We start from the raw sequence: 18,344 nt of genomic DNA on the forward strand, positions 1-18,344 counted from the left end.
GCAAATACCCAGAGCCCTCCTGAGAATCACTGGCAGAAAAAGGTGATGCTTTGTGAGTGCAGTGCCCAGCTGGAGCCTGAAACAGAGCCCACCTCCTTGTGCCAATGGCCCCCAGACCCTGGAAGCTAGAAGGAACCTTCAGCCCAGGGCCACCGCTCACCAGACAGCCAGGCCAGGTCCTGTCCCGTGGCTGCAGCAGCACCATCAGGGTGTCACAGGTCTGCTCGGCTCGGTGGCAGGGAGCAGGTCAGGAGGGAAGGCAGAAAAGTGCATGGCACTCACAAACCATAAATAAAGATTTAATGACACTTTTGGTTCACATTTACAAACACTGGGGCTGCTGGTACATATGGAGATACAGCACAGAGGTGAGGCAGGGGCAGCAGCAGCTGAGCAAGGCCAAAAGAGACCAGGTGAGGGAGTTTGTGCCCTGGGGCATGCCTGGAGCAGGGCATGGAGCCATGAATGAGCTGAGAGTAAAGAAATAAATGTGACACTGGTCCACACCTGGTCAGCCTCTGGAGACCAGTGAGTTCTGGGACCATATGCTGGACAGAATGAGATTGTTCACTGACAACTGTGAATGTGGTGACCCCTTGCAGAGTGGGCATTGAGCAAATGGCATATTTTAATCATGGTGTTCTCCACCAGTAAGTGACTGCAGCTGGCAGGAGGAATCGATCATGTGACGAAGGTAACTTTTATTTGATAGTGGTCCTTGGTAAATGGCCTCCCAAATCATGATCTTGAGATGATCAAACACATTCAGTCTGGGCTTGAGTTTAACCACAAGGCTTCAGTGTCTTCATCCTCTTCTCTGTTCCTCAGATACTACAGGTCTTGGTTGGGTTTAACTTTGTTTTCATCTGCTTTGGAGGATTTTGAGTGTATGAAGCATTATTAACTGAGAAACTGTAAACAACAGAGGTTGGAAGTGGAACTCAACACATTTGTTATTCTTTTTTGCCACTGGTATGGTGTAAGTTGCATAATTACCACAGTATTGAATCCTTTCTGCCAGCAGAGCTTTCTGCCAGTCCTGAAAGTGCCTTGGCGAAACCCAGCGTGCAGGCTCCGGAGAGCAGCAGCCCAGGAGAGGCTGAGAGCATTCACAATGTCTTGGGAAGTTCATAAGGACACGGAGTAGAGGCAGGTAGTAAGTGGTCCCCAGCAGAAACGCCACAATGCTCTCATGTCTGTATCTGAGGCAGAGGGGAGGAACTGCAGACAGCTTTTGTAGCGTTCCTCCTGTCGTGATCCAACTTTAAGACAACTGTGTGAAGGTAGAGCAGCAGCCAGCGTGGGCTGATTCCTCCCCTGATCCACGGAAGCCCGTCTGGACACAGCCTGAGCCTTGCCCCGCTGGTGCTGCCGTGGGGCAGGCCCCCTGGCTCACAGAGCCCCGAGCCGGTGGTGAGGCACTTGCAGGGTCTGCAGGTCAGGGCAGCTGAAGTGAGGGGCTGGGAGGAAGCAGGCAGCGATGCCGTTGGAGGCAAAGGGGAGAGTGGGCCCATAGAAGACCTCTTCCTTCCCTTCCTTGCTAACGTCCAGCACCTGCAGGGCAGAGTGTACCAAGCATTTCAGGGGGCAGAGCAAGAAGCTGGAACACAGCTGCTGGCACACACCACACATGCTCCTGGTCCCAAGAGACAGCCAGCTTCAGACCCTTTGTAGATTGCATCTATGGGTCTGACGATCTACTGCTGTCCTCACCACCATCATCTTGGGCTAGCTCACACTCTGGGTAGCGTACTCTGTGACATGGGGTCCTGCTTGCTGGCAGCAGAAGGTGCAGCAGTGCAGGCAGGGGATGGGGCACAGAAGTGCTGCTGTGAGCAAGAGTGAATCAAAGGTCTCTCAGAGGCTGCAGCAGAATGCCCAGGGAAGTGGCTGAATCCCCATCCCTGGAGGTGCTTCCAAGCGGCAGAAATGTGGTGCTGAGGGCCATGGCTCAGCACCAGCCTTGGCAGAGGTAGAGAATGGTTGGACTTGGTGATCTGAAAGGGCTTTCCTATCTAAATGATTCTGTGAGTCTGAGATTTGCCAGCCTGGTGGTACAGAGCGAGCAGGGGAGCTCTGGAAGCTGGAAAGGCCAAAGCAATGAATGACTTGAAGATGGATACCAAAAGTGTTTTTTTTTTCCTTCCAAAAGGAGAGGACCTGCTCAGATTTGCTGAATTTGGAGATAAACGGGCTTGTTTTGCTTGTTACAGCCAGGCACACTGCCAGCAGCTGGGAAGGGACAGCATACTCAGCTCTGCCAAGGCACTCATTACACTTTTGTCCCTTGAAAGTCATGCAGGGATGGTCTCAGGGAGGCTGCCAGCTCAGCCCCTGTTTGGGGATGTGGCTTCTCTGGGAATGTTTTTAACATCCACAGCATTTCCCCTCTTGTCTGTGCAGGTTCAGTGGCTGCACAGGAAACACCCTTCATCTCTCCACATGCATCTTCCTGTTAGAACAGCCTCTCTGCAAGATGGGCAACATTGTTGGGAAAGACTGAGAGAGCCCTCATCACTCACCTGGATGCAGGCCAGAGGCTCATTGGTCCAAATGGAATAGCCCCCAACTAAATATATCCTGCTGTTGTGGACAGCAACGCCAGACTCGTTCTGACCTGGAGCACAGAGGGAACAGAGAGTGATTTGGGGGTTCAATTAACCCTTATAATGCTGAGTGCTGGAGCTCTGTTGTAGGATGCAAATGCACCAAGCAGCAATTGGACTATTTCATAACTGATACCTGCCTGAGCCGAGCTGAAGCACGAGGGCTGCTCTTTGCTCTTGGCAGGAGCCCTGTGCAGTGTGGGCCAGAGACACCCCAGGTGAGCAATCGGCTGATGCTGTAAGGGGCCCATCTGCTGTCCCCCCAACAGCACAGGCTTTTGTACACCTCTGCCTCAGCTCCTATCACACATGAATCCAGAAGGACACATGAGCCAAGAAAGCTGAATGCCCCTCACGTTCTGCCCACAGCTGCTCACCTCCCAGTTCCTCCTGGTACAACCAAGGTGAAAATTGCAGAAGCTGCTCTGCAAGATCATTCCCATAGTAACAGCCTCCTGGACAAGTTCAGAACTTTTGAAGGGTAAACACAGCCCTAAAAAGTCTGCAGCACGCAGCACAACAGGCACACTGCCACAAAGAAAGTCTTAGGAGGCTTTGTAAGGTGCTGGTTGTGGCAACGGCCCAGCAGGTTGTACCTGAGCAGAGGCTGCTGTCCCATGAATGGCGCAGGGTCAGCTCCAGAGCCAGGATGCCTGCAGGGTCAGTGCTTCTGCAGGAGTGTCCCTGTGGCATGCAGGACTCACCTGTCAGCATGCTGAAGCTGCAGCGTGTCCACTGATCAGTGTCGATGCTGTAGGCATCGATGTGCCGGACCAGGACCCGGTCATTGTTGTAGTCCAGGTCGTTCCCACCCAGCACGTAGAGCTTCCTCTGGACAGCAGCCATGGAGTGGTAAACTCTCCTCTGCAGCATGGGGCTGCGGCTTAGCCACTTGTTCTGGGCAGGGAGAAGACTTGTCTCAGCACTGCTCAAAGGCACACTGAGGCCAGCAGTGTCACTGGTACTTTCCTACCCTGGGCCAGAAACCAGAGGCATGCACACTGGTGATGTCCAGCTGCTAGGTGTGCCCCTCGGGTACAGCACTGCCTAGCCCAGACACACAGCTTCACCTTTAAACTCATTCACTTAGTGGCATTCTTTGCTTTGTATTTTTTCTGTTTAGCTCATCAGGTCTCAAAGCTTTTTGCTTCTTTACAATCCAGTAGCAAATCCTCCTTAAGCAGGACTATCAGATGTCTCCTTTGCACATGCTGCTAAAAGTGTGGGTACCAACTAGCTGTCAGATGAGATTCTTCTGCCTTTCATTTTTCGGAAGCTTATTTAATCTTATCCTTGGGGAATGAAACAACAGGGAAAAACAATCTCCTAAAACACCTTCTCACATGTCTGATGTGGCTGGTTTGATGCTAATCCTTTATTTGTGGGCACAGGAACTCCCTTGCGCAGTTTTCCTCCCTGGATACCATTATTCAAGAATGCTCCCTGTGCAGGGACTGGCAAATGGACCCCGAGGAGGAGGGGTTAAAGCACAGCATTTAAACCGGGAAAGCAACTGCTCCTGCCACGGTCACCACGTCAACCAACCAGAGGAGATCCACGTTTAAGTGGAGGAACCTGCAGGGCAGTGCTGTGTGCTGCACTCACTCCAGTGCCCTCCATCACTGCCTGTCAGCCTGCCGTGGCACAGCCACACACCCCAGGGCATGCTGGCTAAGCACCAGGCACCAACACTGCCATCAGCAGTGCGCCGTCCCCACAGCCACAGACACCATCTGCAGCCCCTCCCCTGCCCGCTGCAGGCGGCGCTGCCAGGCGAGCGCAGAGCAGGGCGGGCGGGGGTCAGCTCTGAGCTCAGGGGGTGCATGCTGATGAGCAGGGGGCTCAGGTCCGCCCTGTGCCCGCTGCAGGCAGCCGTGTGCTGGCTGGCAGATGGCAGCCATTACCGGCCGGCCGCAGGGCCCCTGTGCGGGCACCGAGTGATGGAGCCATTGAGATTCCGAGCGAGAGGCGAGCAGATGTACTGCTTCCTAGCACCCCCAAACAATCTGCCAGCGGAATTGCTAAGCGCAGGCTGTGTGTACAAACAGCAGCACAGCTCCTTTGGGAACCCAGCACAGCTACACGAGAGACAGTCTCCAAGCACATCCCCCTGTAAGGAGTTAAGTTTGTCTTCCTCTGATTGCCTTCCCAAAGTGTTTCACACCACTGCCCCGGCGGGATCCCTGCCTCCAGCTGGGTGCTGATGCTGGGGCTCACTGTGAACAGGACTCTAGTCAAAACAGCACATCCTCCTGCCTGCCTTCACATCACTGTCTCAGAAGGGATCCCTGCTTATCTACAAGACCACACTCTGTGATGCTGGGACTCACTGTGACAAGTTTTCATGGATCTTGTCCTGGACAGGACTCTCAAAAGATGACTGACAGCAGTTTCCCAAGGTGTTTTCACACACCATTACCACAAGCTGAATGCCAACAGCAGCTGATAACCAGACAAGGCCACAAGTTCCACTCTCAGGAGCGTTTACTGTGAGAGCAGAGCTGGCACAGGTACCCACCCGTGGGAGCGGTGCTGACACCAGCCAGGCTCAGCTGAGCGGGCAGTGTGACTGCCTGTGGGGACAGAAAGGTAAAAATCCCCAGAGGCAGCAGGGAGTTTGAAGCTTCCCCACCCATCAAGACGTTCAGGATCAGCAAGACAGCACCTGGATCAACAGTGGTAATTATCTTTTGCTTTGCTACCCCTTGCTTACTTCTTCCTCCTTTTCTGTATTTCCAACCTTTCCCACGTGTTTTTCCCAAACCAACTACTGAGTTCCTTCTCGGTTCCATTTGGGGGATCCATAAAAGCACCATCGCTTCTGCAAAAGCAGATTGAGGCAGCCCCTCACAAGCAAAATAGGGATGATGCCTGTAATTAGTGCTTGGATTTGGGACAGGATCAGCACCTGCAGCAGCAGCAGTGCACAAAACTGCACCTCAGAAAGGAAGAGGCAGGCATGTCACTGCTGGCTGCCTGCTCCAGGACACACAGAGGCTGTGCTTTCACAAGTCAGTGTGAGCCACAGAAGCACCTCCTGGTACAATCTGATTCCAAATACAGCAATCAAAATCCCTATCCTACAACCAGAGCAGTCAATATGCTGCCACGTGGCTGTAAATCAGGCTATGCAACTCTGATTGCAGGCTTAGGACTTTTAATTCCTAATACAAGCAAGAGGGCATAGCCATGCCCTAACCTTCTGAAACGGTTACTGAGCCATGCTAACCTAATCAAAACACATACATAATGCATGAAATAATCCCTAAAAGGTATTTTAGGTGCTTGGGTAATGAAATGATAGGCACCCTTGCAGTCAGCAGCAGAAGTCACAGCCAGGTAGCATAGCTCTGAAAGTATGCAGGAAGCAAAATGCTCCCATATGCAATTCAAAGCAGGAATGCCAGTGATGAGGAGCAGCTTTGTGACACTGACTCTGAGCATACGTTGCCCAGGGCTGCTGGATTAAAAACAAATGAGCAAGCAAAACAAATCCTGGTAAGTACAGGAGATGTGAGGCACACTTCTGTGTTTAATCTAAGATACCTCTAATGCCTACGGGCTTAAAAAACATCATAAAGAGACAGGGTGGAAATCCACTCATGGGTGCAAAGGACAGTTAAAACACAGCCCATTCCAATGGTCAGCATTGTCAGCCTTACAAAGTTTTCCTATGTATTTACAGAGACCTCTTTGAAGCAGAACATGAAAAAGCCACATCCAACACAGACACTCACCTGCTTAGGATCATAGACCATGAGCCTGTTTTGATACTGTGCAGTATTTGTGACTCCTCCTGCAAAAGAGTTCATACAAGGTACGCTTGCAACGCTTGCAAACCCAGGACCAAGTTCAGGTACAGCAAAATAACCAATTCTAGGGTTCATTTGCTGACATAATTACCTTGCATACCACCACTTATGCCTCCGTTCCACTGCACTTCTTCATCTGGTTGCAAGGTAATAAGCAAACCTAGAAACACAGCACAGCAACACCCCCCACACACCTCCTTTGCAAAGCCAGTTCTGTGGGCTAGGAGAGATGGAAATGGATCTGCCTGGGAATGCCTGTGCACTCAGCCAGCAGCATGAAGATAAAGCCCCTCTCAGCCCATGGAGCATGCAGTGGGACAGGGTTTGAAGGAGTAGGAAGTGTGCTGGCAACAGGGAGAAGGAAGAGGCTGCAGAGGAACTGTGCTATGCAGGAGCATGGTGTGGGACACTGCTGCCAGCTGGAAAGCAGAGTGCAAACCTGGCCAGCTGTGCTCACCTGCATAGGAAACCTGCATTAGAGAACATCTGGCTTAGCTGCAGGCTTCAGCTGGGAGTTCCTCCATAGTGAGCCCTGTCCTGGGGTCCCTATTCATGGAGCAGCTCAGAGATGCTGCTGTGGCATTTCCAAGCAGTTTCCATCACACCATGGCACACTGCCCAACACAGCACCCAGAAGCACCCACTCAACAGCAGGCACTGGAATGCCATGACTGTCCCCATGGCTAACACCACACTGTTATTTGTCTCCTCACTCTCCTGTAGCCTTCACAGTGCCAGTGGCCTTCAGCCACACAGACAAAATCTTTCCTCATGTCTGTTTTGTAATTTGGTTTCCTTCTACATGGCCATTTTCACTCCAGCACAATGCTTAAGAATGAGATGTCTGATTAGGATATTGAAAAATAAAAGTCATACTCCTTTGGGTGATCATCTCCAGAATGACAACCTACAGGAGATGCATCAGCAACACGATGCTGGGTCTTGTATTTCCATTCAGAAAGGCCACCTTGGGGGGAAAGATGTGGAGGAGGAAGAGACAAAAGAGGGTTGCTTCCTTGCATGTAAAATAATGAAGTCATCAAGCAGAGAGAACTGTTTGCCTCTTCACAAAGAGCCCCTCGTATCAAGTACACAGCTTACATCCTTTCCACTGCAACGTTGCTCATCTGTGGTGTGCTATCATTACATTCCCTTCACATTCCCCTCTTCACTTTTAGATTAATCTGCCAAAATGAGATGCTAAGGATTTGCATACAGATTTGACTACACAAAAATAGATCTGGAATTAATAACAGTCTCTATATGTTTTAATTTCTTCTAGACTGGAGTACTCTTGCCTCCAGCAGTATTCTTGGCTTTGAAAGTCATCAAGCTGATTTGTCTGCTCTTAGGTTATGATGCCACATGCTGCTACACTGTCCCCTGCAATCAAAGTGCTCACAGAGATAGACTCCATGCCTTCCCCTAACAAGTATATTTTATAGATTGGCAGTTTTGATCTCCCCTCCCCAGGGGGATAATCTGCATCTTAACAGGTTCTATAGATACATCTGTCATTAAATATGCCATCTTATATCAGCATCAATTTTCAAACTCAAATTCCTCCTAACTTTGAAGTGCTGTAGCAAAAGTTTAAAAATGTCTGCCAAGATTCAACTGTAACAAGGCTGCAATGTCCTCCTGAGCACTGTTGTGGTTTTTTAACAAAAATCCTCTAGGCAGCTGGGGAGGGGCAAGAGAAGAGCAACTTCTCTCTTATGAAATAGGAAATGAAAAGCTGAAATGGTACTAAAAATACTACATACTGGCTCAGAAGAAAAAATAACAGGCAATTCTGAGCTAATTTCTTCAACTCCTCTGCAGCGATTTCTGTGAGGAAGGGAGAGGAGAGGCAGGGAGGCAATGACCCTTGGAGAGCAGTATTTAAACAACACAAACCATGCTTTGCATTTGATGTCAGGCAGTAGCAGCTGATGTGGTGGCAGCCCATCAGTTAAGCCAGACACAAGCAGGTCTGGCGCAGGGGGGTTGAGAGCAGGGGGCTGCCTGCTCTGCTCTGGCACCAGCAGCTTGCTTTGAGGACTGCAGTCTGTGGGAGCCAAGGAGCACCCTCAGGGGCAGCTCTGTCTCTGCTCTTGCAGGCAGGAGAACCCACGGCAGGATGTGCAGCCTGGGTTTCAAGCTCACTCAACAGTGTCCCTGAAGACAACGTGGGCACAAACGCTGCTTGGTTTGGTTTGAGTTTTCTGGGGGGTCATCTCCACATCATCATCATCATCCTCATCATCAGAAAGAACCCTGCTCCACACACAAACTGAGACTGGAGCAACTTTCACACAGTTGTGTGTAAAGCTCCTGGTGATGCCAGTGTCACTGTGCAGCTTGCTTCGTTCACACACTGTACATTCCTTTTTAGTCCAGATCTAGTTGCCACCAAAGAATGTTACAGGCATTTAGTGAGGAGAAAATGTCCTCTCCCCACAGCAAACACCATACTGACAACAAGGGAATACTTTCCACCCCAAACCTCTTGCAGACTCAGAATAATTCTCCGAGATGTGTGATCTCCATCACTTCCTTGGTCAAAATCTCTACCATGATGGCAAAAGTAAGAGTAATTTTTAAAAGTCTTGAATTTTGAAGAACAAGCTGGCTGGCTTCCCCCCACCCCCAAGCTGAGTTCCCACCTGTATGTTCAGAAGTGGTTTCAGCCAGCAGGCTGAAGGTCAGGCAGCCTAGAGCTCTGCACACAACAGCAAACACTTTGCTTCAGAGGAGATGTCCACGGGAGGTGGAGGGGAAGCCTCCTCATCCCCAGCTGCAGGCGCAGGAACGGCCCAGAGCCGAACTGCCTGGCAGAGGCTCCCTGCTCCTCTGTCCCCAGGGACACTGAACCCACATGGAGAGGAGGGCAACGGAGAGGGGAAAGCAGGACTCTAGACCTGCGTCTGTGCCACCCAGGATGCTGGAAATGGGCACAGGTCAAGTCCTCCCTCATGGAAAATATTTCCTTGCTTTTACAGGGAATGACTGTAGGCAGTGCTGAACTCCAAAGGGTTTGGTGCGTTTTGTTTCTCTTTCACTCAAAGACTTCACTTTTTGAGCATGTGGCATGCAATTTGTTCCTGAAATGGGTCATGGTGTCAGATGTTAACTGGGGCTGAGATTCATCTTCCTATAAAATGTCAAAACCATCTGCTTGATGCAGTACTGTCAAGGCACAAAATTTACTCTAATGAATTATCCTCTACTTTTTAAAATCATAAAAAACAAGTAAATAAATGATGACACGCGTATAAAAGCATGTTCCACAATTCAGGGAGCTCAGAACACTGGAGTGCTGAACCCACCTGTGCTGACCAGGGGATTTGACTAACTCCATATGCAGATGGCTCCACTCCAAGCCTTCTGGGAGGTCAAAAACCCCAAAGGGGTGGGAGAAGCCTAGTAATCCCTCTGTCACCTGAAACACTGACCACCCATCTCCTGCCACCAGCGTGTGCTTAACTCAGTGTTTTGTTCAGCACACTTCCTTTGCTGTGACTGGATGCTCTGTGATTCCTTCTACTTGTCCCAAAGGGCAGCATAGTAAAGCTGAAAATTAATCCCAATAACAACAAAAATCCCTTGAGTCAGCTTTTGATGAGCAAAGTCTTCAGAAGGCAGGAGGCTGCAGCAGAGGCACTGATGCCTTGGCTACAGCACTAGGCAGTGTCTGTGTGCAGGCTCTCTCCATGAACACCAGGGCTGCACACTTACATCACCCCTCACTGAAGGCTGGGCACACTGTCGTGGTTATCTCACCACCTGGGAGTGGTGGAGCGACTGAGAGCTCCTGCTGGTCACCCCCATGGCCAGAACAAGCAGCAGGGATACATCCCTACCTCAGACTCATTTTTTTATTGCTTCCTTTTAGGCCACATTGAAACAGGTTCCCTCCTGCATTCCTGATGACTCCCATGCTAACACCTTGCCTTTGGTGGTGAGCAGTGGGGTTTTCAGCAGTGACTGCTGTTATTTTTGGAACAGTAAAACATGTCTCTGTGCTATTCCCTTGCCCCTGAACAGACACCGCCAGCCAGCTACAGCCTAGCCCTAAGCCATTAATAAAAGTCAGGACACAGCAGCAGCCACGCATGTGACTGGCACGGGCACAGGCACCCAGCCCTGCACTGACAGGAGAGGGCAGGCAGCAAGCAGCTCTGGGCACACCCAGCCAGCCCCCCAGAGCAGGAGTCCCTATCTGTACCCCAGCTGGGGCTCCAGGCCAAGAAGATTCATGGCTTTCCCCAGAGGCAGTGCTTGGTGGAAGGTTTGCTACCTGACACCCAGAGAAGCCCATCCAGCACGTATCCCGCATGGCACGAGAGCGAGCGGTCGAAGGGCTGCACGAAGCTCCACTTGTTCTTCCTGGGGCAGTAGCGCTCCACAGTGGGCAGCACCTGGCGCAGTTCATTCCTGCCCCCTACCGCGTAGAGGAAGTCACCCAGGGCGCCCAGCACGAAGTGCTCGCGGCAGTTCTTCATGGGCGCGATGTCTGCCCAGCGGTCACGCCGGGGGTCGTAGCGGCAGGCGGTGCGCACGGCACAGCTGCGCCCACTGCACTGCTCCGCCTCGCCGCCCGCCACGAAGAGGAAGTGCCCCATGACGGCCACGCAGTGGTGGCTCCTGCCCACGGGCATGGGTGCCAGCTCACTCCAGTTGGCGATGCCGGCCACGTGTGCGTTCTCCTGGTCCACAGGGTTGAAGTAGCGCAGCTCCCTCACCTTGCACACCTCCCGCTTCTTCCCGCCGATGATGTACAGAGTGTCCGACTGGGAGCGCGGCCGGGTCCTCCTGCTCTGCCAGAGAGGCTGTGCAAAGGTGCTCTGGTGGTAGGCCAGAGCCTCCCTGACAAGCGCCGTGGCAGCCTCGCTTGCCTGGACGAGAGGGTGAGCGAGAGCCGCAGCATGCAGTGTGTCGGCATCCATGAGGCCGAAGCGGACGTACTGGAGCAGCTCCTCCAGGTACTGGTAGCGGCAGTTGTGCTCCAGCCACCTCACAGCCAGCTGGAGGGGGAAGGAAGGGAAAACAAGAAGCCAGTTATTTGTGTCAATGCTGCCCAAACTGGCCTGGGGCAAACACCTTGCATCCCCTGAGCAGCTGCTTGCCCCAGGGCTGACACCACCAGGACACAGAGCAGTCATGGAAGCAGGTGAGGCAGTGCAAAAGGGACCTGCTCAAGCTCTGCCTCCTTAAAGGCAGGAACACTGCTTCAAAACAGCTGCCAGGAGCTTAGCTGCCAGGGCAGATATTTGTATGCACACTCACAGGCTACAGGACCAGCTGCTAAGCTGTGACACAAGGCTATGAAACAGGGACTGTGGTTTCAGGGAGCCTTAGACTTCTCTGTCTGCTCTGCAGCAGACAACCATTTGTATGGTTAGGATGCTCCCCGGCACAATGGTGTCCCACACTATGGAGTCAGGGAATAAAATCCAGTTATCTGAGTGGCTGCACTGCTGCTCTAGTCACTGGGTGCTCTGGCAGCTACTGGAAGGCTGGAGAAGCTCAGAAGACAGACAGTGACATTCCCAAACACATCTTTTGCTTGCAGCAGGGACAGCCACTGTTGGGCTGTGATGCAGCTCTCCTCTCCTCCAGCACAAAGGGAGCAAATGTCATGAACATATGGCAAACTTCCATGCTTGTGGAAATCAGCAAACATCTATTTATCAATGCAAGTTTTACTACCTTGACTCAGTGCTTCTTTAATCCAGACTCACAACCCATTGCCTCCACAGAACCTCCAAAATTCACCCCACCTGTCACTAATTACAGAGCCTATACTGAGCCTCTCTGGCAGCAGTCATCAGCAATGCCAACCAGCACTGGTGAAAGAAACTCCCACTGGTGACACTGCAAGGGACAATGTGCAGGCCTCTTCACAGAGATACCACTTGGTATTACCAGTGTGTTTAAAACAGAAACAAGAAAGCAAAGGGAACAACAACAACAAAGACTATCCACAATTTTGAGGTTTAAAATATTTGTCTTGCTGGTAAATAATTTACAAAAATAAGGCACACCTCCTGCTCTGGCTGCCATGCAGGCACCTTCTGTTTGAGCTGCTAGAAGCTTCTTCTCTATTAATTTTAATGCTTGAGCATGAGAAAAGGAAGCTGCAGCCCAGTGCCTATATCAACTTTAATAAATAATATATTTTGCCATATTCATTTCCCAAACTAAGTAAATGACAAAAGAAGACCTGCAGAAGGACAGGATTTTCAAACCAGATTAATTCTCTTATTTTGAAGCCTTAACCCAGAGAATTTTTCCTCTCCAAGGTTACATTACTTGACTTAGCAATGGAGCTCCTCCAGAAGCAAGAGAGCCTGGCGTCCCTCTGCCACCCTCCTCATGCCACTCTGCTGGGAACCATGCCAGACCTTCACCTGACATCATGGCAAGTTTCCCAACCAGAAAAACTTAGCTGCTCTGTGTGTGCAAAACCCTTGACGCTCATTAGACCCAGGATCACTTGGAAAGTGCCTCAAGTCACAGTGTCAGGGAGTGTTTACGTCCAGAGCACTCCGAGGCAGAAAACGCTGCTCTGAGCCTGGCCTGCAGGGGTGCAGGCCATGGGAACTCCACCCCGGTCTGCTCTGAAGCTGATCTATTTGTGCTGCAGACCTTGGACTGCAAAGGAATTGTGCTGCTTTATGCCATCTAAAGTCTCTCTGGTCATAGACATGGACCCCAACAGTGACAGCAGTGGGAAAAGTGAGAGGGTTCTATGTTTTTATTCTAAACTTGCACATGGTTTGGCTTTCCTTTGGATTTTATCTAGCTCAGCAGGCCTCAGGTGTTGCCTCAAAACCATTCTCTGGTTGGCGATGTCAGCACCACCCTGGCTCTTTGAACCTCGAGGTCAGGAGCAGAAGCTGGGGGTAAACTGGAGCATGTACTAAAGCTCTGGCACAAAGTCCATGAGGGCCATGGAGCAGCTTTCACCTATTTACAGTGAAGGGGGATTTCCAAAGGGAACAGAATTTGGCTCTCTAAAGGGTCTCCATTCCTCTCTTTCTCCAGAGACTACAAAGGACAAACCTCAGGAGGTTTAGGATTTTCATTTAAGTGTTCTGTTCAGGTAAAGTGAATTAAATTGGTCTGTAGCATCCATTTAAGATGGATACATATGGGTGAAGAATTGTTGCTGGGAAAAAACCCCAAACACACAAATTTTGAAGTCCTGAGCCAACAGGTGAATATTTTCACAAGTCAGTAAGCACCCATGCAGCTCAGCCTCCAGACTCCCTTTGCAAGTGCATCAGTCGCTTGTGGGCAGCATGGAAGACAAGTGGCTCAATCCTGGATGCAGGAGAGCTTTAAACATGGAAATCTTTTTCTTCTTTTTATTTTGAATTAATAATGTGCATGAAAATAAGACTGTGATGAGCTGCATGGAGAACAATCAAAATTAGGAAGGATTTGCATTTCTTTTGCACCTTGAGCCAAACAACTACAAAATTATGCATAGGATTCTCTCCATCTGAACACAGTAAATATTAATAATCTCTGAATCAGCAATGAAATGCCTTTTGCCCCTGAACCCTGAAGAGAGAGTTTCCAGCTCAGGAAGCTGTAGTACAGTAACTGCGACCATATTGACAGGGCAGCGAGCTGCAGCCCTGGAAATGCAGCTGTGCCCCCCCCGCCCCTGTCTGTCACACAGCTCCCTGGGTGTCAGCGTCACCAACCTGCCCGTGCCGCTGCCAGAGCATCGGGCACGCTGCCAGTGGCACAGCCTGGTCTTAGCACCACAGTGAAAACATTTGCTGTGTTCAGGGCAAGTTGATAAACAGGGATTTTTTAATTCTTCCCCCCCTCCCACCTTTTTTTTTAATGTGCAAAATGAAAGCAAACCGTTCCTCTAGATGTATTGTGCCTTTGGGCTCCATTTGAGGGGAGGGGAAAAAGACAGAGAAAGCTGCTGTGAAGGTCACAGAGTGAAAGAACTTCCTCAGGGCACAGAATAAATTAAATCCCAAGGAAAAAATAAAATGTGATTTCCAGAGTGTGAGGCACAAACTCAAAATGACAATGATTGACAGCCAAACTATATCCGTGCAATATCCAAGACTGCACGTTCTCATTTACCTCGGTGTAGCCAGCAAGCGCCCATTAAACATCCGTCTGATGCCCAAATTAACCTTCTTGGCAAACTGAAAGAGGCACAAACTATCATAATCAACCTTTCATTATCACAGCAGCCTCTAGTTAAAGGGTCAGAATAATTGTGCCATCAGAGCCCTGATTGTTTTCAATCAACAGACGACTGGAGTGACAGCTCGGTGATGGAGTAGTTTGATGAAACCGCACCAGGCCTAATCAGAGCAGATGAAAGGAAGGCATGATTGGTGCAAATGAACAGTCGTGCCTCTCCTTTTCATTTACAATCTGAAATTACTCTTAAATTTACAGGGGGGTTTTCTCCCTTATGAGTACCTCTGAAAGAATGTTTGACTTATTATGAGTTCTGGCAGTGCAGAGTTATAAAACACAGGTAGGGTTTTCAGCCCAGGCTTTAAGTGGGTATTCAGCATAATTTTAACAAATCCACTCTTGAAAAAGCACAAAATGACTAAAGACTTCCCATGACCTAATCTTTCAGTGCTGTTTGATTAGCAGAACCTTTTGTCACGGCTCAAATTCTTCCTGATAAGAGATTAAAAAGAAATGGGCAAGGATCTCTTGCAAACGTTTTCCCTTAGCCAGTGCATTGTTGTGTTATTGCTCTTCTGTTCCACTCACAAACACAAAATCACTGAAGAGCACCACATTAATAACCCTTTTCCTCTTAGAATGAATAACAGCATCCAAGCAAGGCATTGTTTGGTGATGAATGCAGAGACCAAATATCACACCGCTGACAGCATCAATATTTAGCCTCCTGGTGGGATGGGTTGTTCATTTCCCCTTCCTAAGGGATGGGAAATTGATCAGCCCCACTAGGGGTTTCTTACCTTACTGGCACAGAGAGAGTGCCTCACGAATTAACAGAGAACAAACAAACAAACAACTGAACCCCAAACAACAAACCTACACAGATAGAAACAGAGAACCCAACCAAAGAGCTGCACTGCTCCGTGCTGACCACCGCCTGCCCCAAAGGGATGTTTTTCCACCAAAGAGGTGGTGAGAGACAGTGGTAGTTTCATTTCCTATCCCAGCGTTTCCTATGAAACAAATAGGACATAAGGAAAAAAGCCTTTTCCCTACCAGGCCAGGACAGAAGCTACACTTTTCAAGCTGGTGTTCACTTCCTCTGCACTTTATCCACTGCATCTGTTTTTATTTCTTGTATTTACTGGAAATGAGACCAGACAGCTGCCCACCACGGAGACACCGACTAACCCCAATAAAAATATTTCATTTTTTTGGTTTGCAATAAAACAACTATGATCAAAACTCATCTTTACAGGTGGCCAGCTGATCTACAGCAATATATAACATTATACATGGTAATGACTCATATTACATTAAAGCGAAGACTTGCTGTAGTGAAAGAACAAAGCTTTTCATCTCCTCGAGCTCAAACTGAAGGAAGATAGGGACAGAAGGTAAACTCTCAGCTGTTGTAAATTATCACAGCTCATGGAAGTTTGGCATTTTACCCCTTCTGTGGAATCTGAATTTCAAAGTCATGTAGCACTTGCCTTCCAAGTATCCCAAAGCAATTTTAAGCAGTCAAAGTCAAGCTTCCCAGGGCAGTGTACTTCTTAACCATTCTCCCAACATGGGAACTAAGAGAGAAAAATGAAGTGATACAGCATAAGACAGCAGTGGCATAGTTGGCACACAGTCCAAATCTTCTGTCCCTTCAAGCTGTCCACAAATGAGTCTCCCTACTCCACTACCAAAATCCTGTGGAGGCTTTTATGCCCCATGCCACTGAACAAAGCCTGGTGAAATGGAGGTAGCTGAGACCGAGAACAAAAAAAGAGATCCCTAAAAACATCTGACAGAAGTATTTGAGAGAGGTTTGCAACTGAGAAGCACATCTTCATACAAGCAATAAAACACTGCGTTTCAGTTTCAAGGGAAGGAATTAATCTGCTTCCTGAAAGTGCAGCCAGTGAGCCCTTCTGGTGATGGACAATCATCCAAAGGTTCACTCTTCACCTTGTGATAAACTCGACGCATCCTCATCATGACTGCTCCCTGTGAAACAAGTACTCTGCACACACACAGCCAGGAGAAAAAATACTGAAGAACTGGCTTTCCCCCCTCCAATTTCTAAGAAGAAATCCAAGGAACAGCCCTGAAGTTTTATTTATTTAATCCTTTCACCCTTGTCACTGCTCGAAGTTTACTCACGTTTTACTGCAGCTGACAAATAATAAATCTCAGCTGTACAGAGCAGTATTTCATCATCTCCCGTGATAAGTGAAAAAGACAATATGAGAACACACCCTGGGTACAGCAATGATGGCTGTCACTGGCTTAGCCTGGCTAAAAAACATATCCTAATGGTGGAGTAAATCGCGCCAATCACAGCCCACAGGGGGCTCCTGGCCAGCTCTCTCGGTTGTGCATTTGTTTTAAAGCAACACATCATTCTAGTCTTTGTCTATTGTGTCCACCTACACCAAGCCAAAAAGTTTCAGATACTTCAAGAGGCAGGGAAAGGAGTTAACTACTTGCTTTGGCCCCTGCACCCTGCTTTGGAAGTCACGTTTCTGTTTCTGAAAGAATCTGCAGGAATCACTGCAGGACATAAATCCCCTTCCTAGCAGGCTGACCTTAATGCTACTGCTCAGCCTTCTCAGCCTTGATTTTTCCAGGGTTGATTCCCCATATTCCCTGAAATTAGGCAACCGTGAACTGGTAGTCTCACAAGAATTCCCAGAGGTGCCAGACAGGAGCTGCGACCACCTCTATGCAAATCACATCCAGCGTCATCCCGCGTTTGGAAGTAACTGCCTTCATCTCGGTGTGCTCTGAGCACACTGCCCAGGGGGCCTTGGCACTTCAAGCTAGTGACAGTTCCTGTGCTCTGCCTCTCTCCGCAGGTTCCAGGAGGGAAGCTTTAATTCATGCTCCCTGGCAGCCCTGATAGAGCAGGTGCTCCCGGGCCGCACCAACTCCTGCTGCCACAGGAGGCCACCAGCCACAGGTAAGAGAGAACTGAGACAGCAGCATCCCCACCTCAGCTTTTCCATTATCTGCCCCACTTTGTGCCAATTTCCGGCAGCTTCCCCAGCACCTCTTGCTTTGCTGTTCTTCCTTAAGACATGGGATGGGGATTTGTCAAAGTCAATGAGCACTTTATTACAGTGAGAGTGCTCAGTAATGAACAATTCAGCAATTTAATGAGATTCTGTAGATCTGTCTCCAACCTGTCCATCAAGTTTCACTTCTATAAAGCACCCTGACACTAATCCTCTGGCATACCCAATCTTCACCCTGGGCTGAATATTAGATTCTTCCATGGTATATTGCATTACCACTATAACCTTAGCAAAAATGATGAACTTAACTACACTTGAGGCAATACAGCTGGTCTGATTTGATTTTCTTCTATTGAGTTGACTACGAGGGAATTACTTATTTACTAAGAGAAAGCAAAAAAACCAGTTTCTCACTGCCTTCTGAATGCCTACATTGGTAAATATTTATGTGTGCCTTTTAATTCATTCTGGGGACTTGGTCTATTTCTAAATACATATTTATTGCTGGCTATACTGGCTGAATTAAAAGGGCACAGACACAGGTTTTGCCTGCAGCAGGAAGTGAGTTTAAACAACTCTCCAGCACAGCATTAGTAACCTTTGGAGAAGCAATTATGAGACCACTCACACGGACAGTGTGGGGTCTGCTGGCACTGCCAAAGCAGCACATTACCCGCAAGAACCTCTCCCCAACACGACCTTGCAACAGAAAGTTTGTCACCCTTGTCTCAGGAAATGTTCCTGACTGACAC

At 49.2% G+C, this 18,344-nt stretch overlaps 1 protein-coding gene across 6 annotated transcripts in view; it reads right to left on the bottom strand.

Moving 5' to 3' along the window:
* Positions 1-242: 242 nt before the first annotated feature.
* The window catches only part of KLHL32 (kelch like family member 32), a 52,241-nt gene continuing 34,139 nt past the window's right edge, over positions 243-18,344 (bottom strand). For 4 of the 6 annotated variants that reach the window (XM_054174062.1, XM_054174063.1, XM_054174060.1 and 1 more), the window contains 5 exons: positions 10,701-11,427; positions 6,344-6,402; positions 3,311-3,503; positions 2,523-2,617; positions 243-1,554 (listed from right to left, as the gene is read on the bottom strand). In XM_054174062.1, the coding sequence (XP_054030037.1) occupies positions 1,393-1,554; positions 2,523-2,617; positions 3,311-3,503; positions 6,344-6,402; positions 10,701-11,427 (1,236 nt within the window). In that variant the 3' untranslated portion in view covers positions 243-1,392. Of the gene's footprint in view, positions 1,555-2,522; positions 2,618-3,310; positions 3,504-6,343; positions 6,403-6,509; positions 6,570-10,580; positions 11,428-18,344 lie in introns of those variants that run through there. The other 2 variants (XM_054174065.1, XM_054174064.1) reach the window with 2 other exon arrangements.

Source organism: Dryobates pubescens, chromosome 28, assembly GCF_014839835.1.
Source record: "Dryobates pubescens isolate bDryPub1 chromosome 28, bDryPub1.pri, whole genome shotgun sequence".
NCBI classification, from domain to species: domain Eukaryota; kingdom Metazoa; phylum Chordata; class Aves; order Piciformes; family Picidae; genus Dryobates; species Dryobates pubescens.